General features: G+C 35.7%; 1 protein-coding gene and 1 long non-coding RNA gene across 2 annotated transcripts; one reads left to right on the top strand and one right to left on the bottom strand.

Moving 5' to 3' along the window:
- Window positions 391–6,223, top strand: LOC109824409 (annexin D3-like). Its single transcript, XM_020391004.1, has 6 exons — window positions 391–552; window positions 647–792; window positions 1,801–2,031; window positions 2,449–2,661; window positions 5,608–5,703; window positions 5,794–6,223. Exons 1-6 carry the CDS (start codon window positions 477–479, stop codon window positions 5,995–5,997), a joined length of 966 nt encoding a protein of 321 aa, XP_020246593.1. The 5' UTR covers window positions 391–476; the 3' UTR covers window positions 5,998–6,223.
- LOC109824241 lies at window positions 7,465–7,948 on the bottom strand. Its single transcript, XR_002242577.1, has 2 exons — window positions 7,855–7,948; window positions 7,465–7,773 (listed from the first exon to the last, which is right to left on the bottom strand). It is a non-coding gene; the product is annotated as an uncharacterized LOC109824241 (long non-coding RNA).

Raw genomic sequence — 8,890 nt, 5'->3', positions numbered from 1 at the left:
AGCGAATCTTGGATCCTTTATTTGTACTAAGCAACATATTACAATAAATTACTGTAGTATAAATAATGACTCTTGTATATTCCCATTATTATAGAGGAATAGATATGAAATATTCACTAACAAAAGTACGTGAAAATACTTTGCCACTTTTGTCAAAAAAAAAATGCAGGTTACAATAATTTTTTATCTTAATTCTTTTGAAATAGAATTCATATCCTCTCCAATTAATATTAAACATATAAATACATGATGAATGCATTGAAATCATCACAACAATATCTTAGCCTCCTGTATCTTACTCACAGAAAACGTGGAAAATAAAAAGTTATAATTAATTGAAGGGGGTTACTCAGCAGAAAAAGACAGATGAGAGGGAGAGAGAGAGAGAGAGAGGAGACAAAAACAAATTTGCATGACAAAAAAAACACCACAATTTATTTGAGAGATCAGAGAGAGAGAGAGAGAGAGAGAGAGAGATGAGCACCATCACCATTCCAAAGAACCTCCCATCTCCTGAAGAAGACAGCGAGAAACTAAAGAAGGCCTTCGACGGTACTCAATCAAAAAACCATTCATAATTAATGGCCCAATCTCCAATTTTCTAATTTTTGTGTATTATTTTTGGGGTTTTTTTTTCTTTTTAAAGGTTGGGGAACTGATGAGAACGCCGTCATAGAGATTCTGGGTCACCGAAATGCAAAGCAACGGATTGAGATCGCCGATGCGTACAAGCGTCTCTATGATGAATCTCTCATTGCTCGATTGCAATCTGAGCTCTCCGGTGATTTTGAGGTACTGATTTTGACGTTTTTTTCTTTATTTCTTTTTTTAATGGACGAAGGGTGGTGTGCATTTGTAATTGATTTGATTTACGGGGTTGCCGACTTGCCAAACATCATGTAATTTTGTTTTTGATTTGTTTCCGGAGAAACCCATGATTCGATTCAAGGGAAATTCTGCAGATCTTGAGATTTTGCGAGAAAATTTCATTCATTTTGCATTTAACGCTGATTTTTCTTTTTTTTTTTCTTTCTGTTTTCGGTTTTTTCATCGCGACATAAAACATAGACACGACAAATGATGTCTGTGGAAATAATAGAAAGGAGATTGAAAATCTCAATTTGCACGAGGCATCAATTTCTATACTTACCTCTTTTTTTCATCCCAGCGAATCTATTAATTTTACTAACCAAATAGCAAAATATCTATAATTTGTTAGTACTATAGAATTATGTTGTTTGTTGTGTGTATAGAATTCTGCTCTTCAGTGCACGTCTGTATGTGATATAATCTCTTTATTATCTTGTTGTTCAGAGATAATGAATTTGTATATAGCTGGTCTTTATTTCGAAGAACTCCATGTTAATGAGTAGTGGCATGTGGACATTTGCATCTAGTGTTTTGCTTCTTTGATGCATAATGGAGTCAAAAGACCAGGACATTCCATGAAACAGACTTGGCAGATTTTAAATATCATGTTTTCTTTAACAAAATTAAATAATCGGGTGTTATCCTTAGTATTCAGGACACAGTTTCCCCATTAAGTATCAAAAACCAGCCAAGATTAAGTATTTTAGATCAATATTCCCTCAGCTATCCTTATGCATGTTATAGGGATCTTTATAATCAGTTCCCGGTGTTTTGCCTGATCCGAACAAAGGCATATCTTGTTAGTAGTGACTGAACTTTCAAATTTAGTACATAATTGTATGATCTTCGACGAGAAAGAGGTCATATGTTTATGTAGTTTCTTTTGAATCAACAAGTAGTGATTTTTCTAATCTTTTCGTATTGATGCAGAAAGCTGTAATATTGTGGACACTGGACCCTGCTGAAAGAGATGCAAAGCTAGCTAATGAGGCTCTGAAATCAGTGAAGGGTGATAAACATTTATGGCCGATCATCGAAATCACATGTGCTTCATCCCCAGATCATCTTATAAATGTCAGAAAAGCTTATTGTTCTCTATACAAGTACTCACTCGAAGAAGATATCGACCTTCACTTAGCCCAACACCATTCCTTGAGACAGGTATTATTTGTTAATCATAATGCTTGTGTAACAAAATGACAACCATTTGTTTCTTAAGTTGAGGAAAGGGTAGATTTCAGAAAACTAACTAAAACTTCAAGATATACTGATCTGATTAGCATAAAAATATTTTAAGAAAGAACTTCAATTAACTTTTAAAAGTGCAGAAAATACCGTAAACTATTGTAAACTATTGCTAATGGCATTAATGTCTTTATAAAATGCCTAAACTACTCTTATTGCTATCTACCAGAACCCAAAGAACTCTCAATAGTAGATAGCACAAAAGGAAAAATTGTTCAAAACACGTCACGTGCTTCGCACATAACTCACTAGACATTGTAGTTTAACATTCATGGTAGTTTTGTGAAGTTCACCCTTGCGTAAACTAATGCCAAAGTTGTTTGGTTTGTGTAGCTATTGGTTCGTCTGGTGAGCTCGTACAGATACAATGGCGAGGATGTAGACGATGCATTGGCCAAATCTGAGGCAGCTAAGCTCCACGATGACATCAGGAACAATCAGCTTCATGATGATGAAGTTATTCGTATACTTGGCACAAGGAGCAAATCCCATTTGAAAGCTACTTTTGAGCATTACAAGCAAGACTATGGGAAAACCATTGATGAGGTACTCCTTTAAACGAGGACATTTACCAAAAAAATCCCTTAAGTTTTGGCGTTCCTCAGATAATCCCCCTTACCTTTCAAAATGACACAACCCCAACCCCCATCCCCCACCCGCAAAAAAGTAATAATAATAAAATAATAATAATAAAATTTGGGGTCCTCAGAAAACACCCTCCAACTTTCAACATTTTTCAGAAAACCCTCTAATAGCATTAACTGCAATTTTCACATAGGCCAGAGGGGTATTTTTTTGGGAGAAATTGTGGTTCATACTTTTAGGTTTTTTTTAAACGTTGAAACTTGAAGTGGGTTTATTGAGAACCCCAAAACTGAAGGAGGGTTTTGTGACATTTTAAAGTTGAGGAGGGTTATCACTTACCAGAGAAATGCCCAAACTTAAGGGTTTTTTGTAAATTTACCCTTAAAACAATTACAAACTGTAATCACATCGGTTTTGATTACAGATTTTTCCAATAAGTAAAACAGTTTCTTTCCTAAGGGGTTGCTTGGTTAGTTTGATTCCACAAGGATTCTAATAGATTTTGCCTAAAAGTGAGCCCCACAACAAACTCCTATCAGATCAAAAATCTGTAGAGCCTATTCTTTGTTTGTTTATGCGGATGTGAGTAGTTGAACAGTGTCCATCATGTCAGATTTTTAGGTTGTCAAAAATCGCGGGCAAAGAGAAAGGATTTTGAGGGGATTTCTGGTATATGTTTTCCAGACCTAATTAAAAATTACAAATGCAATACAATGTATGCTTATTAAATTCTATCTTATACTTCTTTAAGTTAGACATGGTCACGGTCCAGATTCATTAAGCTAGGCTTTTTCGGGAGCTGCCCAAACCCTGACTAGAAGCTCGGCCTGCCGGGCATAGGCTTTTTCCAGGCTAGTCTTGGCTTTTTGATTTTGGGTTTGAGAGCTATCGAAATCCTACTTGGAAGTCTAGCTCACCGTGTTTTAGGCTGGGCCCAAACCACCCAAATTACTTACTTAAGAGTGGGTTGAATGCATGTTTGGTAAAATTAAGGGTTTGGTTTTTAAATTAGTGAGGCCTAATAATATTAGGCCTAGTTTTGGCCCCTACTTAAAAAAACTTCTTCTTGTAAATAGTGGAGGTTAATAGCATTAGGGTCTTATTTTAGGCTTAAATCTTGGGCCAAGGTGTGGTTTTTTAGCTTGTCTCAGGCCAAGTTAAGGCCGGGACTAGGCCCGAGCTTGTGGCGCTCTGCCCAGCCCAGCCCGCAAATAGTCTGGGTCGGGCGAAATCCCGAACCGCTCGGGCATGCTGGGCATGCTTTTGCACCTGGTGGCTAGGTCAACTTTAAGTTCAAAACAAACTATGAGTGGGTTCCATAACTTCTCAAATTTATCATTCTCTTCACAAACAAACAAAAATATTGTAAAATTTCATTTCAAAAGTAAGTTTGTACTCCATTATCTTTTAAACCAAGCAAAAAATTAAAATTTTGAAAATGTACAGATTCTTTAGATTTATGACAATGTCACAAATCCAAAATACAAATTTTGGAGCCAAGCAGCCCCTTAATGCATTTACGAGAGTTATTAGTGATATTTTTTTCCCGCTGACATGCAAATGCAGAGCATGGGTTTTGAATCAGCGTAGATTAAAATCTAAATTTTTATACAACAACTGTAGTAAAAAAAAGAACAAATTGATACGAATACAATGAAATGCTATCTAAAAATAAATGCGGTAAAAGGATCTCATTAACTCACTTTGAGAAAAGATTTTAATAAAAGACGGTCACTGATTTGAATCATTTTTGTGTTGAAGCTGATAGATTGACAGGAAATAGAAATCACTTTTTTATCATAGGAAGATAAGTTTGTTCTGATAGCTTTGCTGATTCATTTTTAGGGGTTGCCTAGTTCCAAGATTATTATATTGGATTTATGACATTGTCATAAATCTAAGAGCTTTGCTACAGGACCCAAAATATGGGACCAATAGGGGGGACAAGTGAGGTGTCCCCCTTCTATTGGATAATGAGTTGTTCATCATTAATGATGGCCAACTCATTATCCAATAGGAGGGGGACACCTCGCTTGTCCTCTCTATTGGTCCCATATTATGGGTCCTTGAGGAATTTTTCTAAATCTAAAGAATGTCATAAATCCAAAGAATCCATAAGCTTTCAAATTTTAATTTTTTGTTTGTTTGTGAAGAGAATGATAGATCCAAAAAATACCTTATGGTACCCACTAGTAGTTTGTCTGATACTTAAAAGTCACATATGATAGAATCTAATAATCATTCTTAATATTTGATTTGTAGTTTTAAAATAGGATTGGACTCAAAATCCTAGATCACCTCAAAATCCTTTCTTTTTGCCGTGAATTCTGACACCTACAAACTCTGGGGTTGCAGGCACCGTTCTACTTCTCTCATCTGCATAAACAAACAAAGAAAAGGTTCTGCAGATTTAGAAAATCTAACAAAATTTTGTTTTGGTGCCCACCTTTAGGCAAAATATATTAGAATCCTTGTGAAATCATAACCAGGCTTCATTCGCTTATTGTTTGTCTGGGAGCAACTTCATTGGTAGGAAATAAACGGTCATTCGTTTAAGTTATGCGTTAATGGCACCTAGACTCCTGTAGTGTCACTGTTTTGAATACTTGCTAACCAGGTAGTTATATTGTTGCAAAAAGACCCCCTGGATTCTTCTGACTCTTCTACGCTAATAAATTCATTAATTTTACCCAGGGGCCATATCTTGTCAAAATTTCACATTCACAAAAGGTAAAAGAGTCAAAATAATTTAACCTAGAAGGTCTATATGCAACGATTAAACTTTAGGGGAGTAAGTTGAAAACAGCAGTACTACGGGGGTTCTATGTGCAATAAATTCTAAATATATTGCGACGTTACAAAATGTATGTCATCGTTTGTTTACATTGTTTTGTTCCAATTAAACAGGACATTGAGGGGAATAAGAGCAATGATGAACTAATCATGTCACTGCTGAAAGTTGCTGTTCTTTGTTTGGACTCTCCTGCGAAACATTTCGCAGAGGTAATTCCGATATGGAAAAAAAAGTGTTTTATCTTAAGATAACATGTTCCTTGTCGTTTGATTCCGATGAAATCTGTGGTCTGTAATTAGGTGGTGAGGTCTTCAATTGTGGGATTTGGAACGGATGAAGGCTCGCTTACGAGAGCTATTGTGACTCGAGCTGAAGTCGATATGAAGAAGATTAAAGAAGAATACAAGAAATATGGTGTCAGCATCAATGATGATATCAGTGGTGATACTTCTGGTGATTATAAGAATTTCTTGCTTACTTTGGTGGGGTGGGCAATCCCATGATTAGAAGCTATGACAGCAGCTTTGTCTATGATTGAGTAGCGTGACATAAATAGGAAATGCAACTGGATTGAAATTATGGTTATGTTGTTGTTAGTATTGGTAGTTTGGATTTGTGTGTAGACAATAAGATGAATTTCTGTTGTTAGTATTGGTAGTTTGGATTTGTGTGTAGACAATAAAAGAATTATTCATCAGTTGAAAGATTTGATTGATTTGTTTCATAAGATGAATTTCTGTTGTATACAGCTGAATGAACTTAGAAAAGGGAATTGCAGATTCTCAAATATTTCTGAATATTGTTCTGACTTCCGTTTTGATAACTCTCCTTTCGGAATATCGCAAAAATCTCAGTGCCAGGTTGAAAAAAATCAGACAGAAATACTTCAGAGGTGCTTTATTTCACTCCATTGAGAATTCTTCCTTCTATTGTCGGTCAAAGTTCACACCCAAGAAGAACCAAGCACAACATATTCCATTTGTCCGCGCACAACATATTCCATTTGTCCGCGTGAGTAGAATATCTTGATATCTTCAAGGGTTAATTGCAGATAAACTCCTGTACTATCGTCCAATTGCTGATCACCCCCTGTATATCTACTGGAGGAAAAAACCACTTACCATTTGGCTGATCACCCCCTGTATATCTATTGGAGGAAAAAACCACTTACCATTTGGCTGAGTGCGGATGGACTTTTTCACTCTTAGGTCTTAGGGCCTGTTTGTTTCGTTTCCCCCACAGTCCAAAACCCACTTTCCTTCACTTTTTCACTTTCCCTCACTTTCTTTAACCCACTTTTCTTCACTTTCTCCACTTTTCCCCAATAATATTGTAACAACTCATCCCATCACATCTCATTTCTTACTTTTAAAAATAAACTAAACATAAGAAATGAGTCACATCAATCAACTCATCTAACTCACCTCACCCAACTTTCCTTCATTTTCTATCATCTTTAAAAATTACTCACATCATCCAATAATATGGTGACAACTTATCACATCTCATTAAAATTTTCTTCCATCACTTTCCTTAAAAAAAACAAGAAAATTGATTTTACTAAGTATGGATCACATCATCCAATAATATAATGACAGCTCATTTTCTCTCATTTATTTTCTTAGTTTTAAGAATGAACCAAACACAAGAAATAACAAAAAATAAAGAAAGTGGAGGAAAACATCAAAAATTACTCATCTCATCAAATAATATGGTGATAACTCATTTTCTCCCTCACTTTCTTTCCGAATTTTGACGAACCAAACATCAAAAAGTAGAAAAAAACATCAAAATTCATTTTCTTTCCCCCACTTTCTGCAATTTTTTACGAAACAAACAAGCCCTTAAAAGCATAAAAAAGGCTCACTCAGTGAGGCCCATCCACACAAATACAGCTATAGGTCCCCACACTTGGGCTATAGTACATGGGGTCTATCCGCGATCAACCCTTATCTTCAAGGGTAAATTAGCTTCAATTGAACAAAACTCACATTTATAACTGTGAAAAAAACAGGATATAAACATGTGCAGGTATCTTCTACATGCAGATCGAGATAACATACTGTAAATTAAATCTTTAAACTATTATTGTAACATGTTTGGCAACTGTAAATGCAAAAGATTGAAGGCATGATAGAGTCAGCAACAAGGTCGAAGGTCTTTTATGGTATGCGTTGCCCCCTAAGGATTCTTTCACCTCTTCCGAGCAACCGCAGCAGCAATTCCACCAACCAAAAGTCCCACGGCTGTCGCAGCAATGCCAATGCCAATGGCACCATCTGAGACAAAGAAATGTGTTGTGTATTAGTAAGTTGCAGATCGACGAGAGCTCTGAGAGAACCATGAGAGATCAATCTCACCTTTTGTAATTTTATCTTCTACCACCTTCTTGAGAGATGAGGCCTGCCTCCAATCAGGTGCAATCTACATAAGAAAGTATATATTATATTTAGATACATGTTTAAGAAAGCACTATGATACACATTGTATGAATTGAAACATTTATTTTCTGGTTATATTAACTATTCTTTTTAAAAAAATCCAAAAAAAAGAGATGTTCTAGACCTCTGAACTTGTGAACATGCTTTGGACATGTCTGATATTCATAGCAGCTCAACCAAGCTAAGAGACCATGATAATCTTCAATTTATGTTGACTATTCCAGTGCAACAATATAATAAAATCAAATAAATCATCAAAAGATACAGCGAAGCCAGGTAAGGAAAAAAAATTAAACACACAAGGATCATGGAGAAATCTTCGATAAGGTTCTATTACAATAATACTTATAAAAAAAGTTATTATGTTAGGAATTTAAGGTTTTAAATATCGGTTATCTGGGATTTATCGGACGGCCAAAATACATATCAAATAGCAGATATCGGGGATAAGTAACATTAATCGGAGTGACATTATCAGATGGTGATATACATAATATAATATTCCAGGATGTAATCTAACCATACTTAATGAAATATAAACATACCAAAGGGTAAACAATAATATTTAGGATCAATAACCACTGGTAGAAACTCGGGTCGGGTCGGGTTTAACGTGCATTGAATAGGTGCCCGTTGCCCAAAATCAAACTCAAATCAAAGGCCGATAATTCCGATTTTTGGGCCGACAATATCGGCCGATAATTCACTTTATTGCCGTATTATCGGCGATAAACATCCAAAAACAATAACCGATTTAGAATTGAACTTATCATGGCGGAAGGCCCCCAAAACCGATAAATCGCCGATAATATCGGTTTATCGGCCGATATTTAAAACATTCTTAGGATTTAAAATCAACCAAAATCATTAAGATGCAAAATGGAAAGTTCCAAAATTTTGGTATCAATTATGGTTCCACTTCCTCATTGTGGGTATCAGTATCAGCCATCGGGAG

Source organism: Asparagus officinalis, chromosome 9, assembly GCF_001876935.1.
Source record: "Asparagus officinalis chromosome 9, Aspof.V1, whole genome shotgun sequence".
Taxonomy (NCBI): domain Eukaryota; kingdom Viridiplantae; phylum Streptophyta; class Magnoliopsida; order Asparagales; family Asparagaceae; genus Asparagus; species Asparagus officinalis.
Note: the sequence above shows the minus strand (reverse complement) of the source record. Positions and strands in the feature narration are given on the sequence as shown.

Excerpts from the sequence above, each read along its gene's own strand:
- LOC109824409 (XM_020391004.1), top strand. The coding sequence starts at position 477 with ATGAGCACCATCACCATTCCAAAGAACCTCCCATCTCCTGAAGAAGAC. Across the intron at positions 553-646 it reads ACTAAAGAAGGCCTTCGACG|GTTGGGGAACTGATGAGAAC; the intron begins GTACTCAATCAA and ends TTCTTTTTAAAG. Across the intron at positions 793-1,800 it reads AGCTCTCCGGTGATTTTGAG|AAAGCTGTAATATTGTGGAC; the intron begins GTACTGATTTTG and ends GTATTGATGCAG.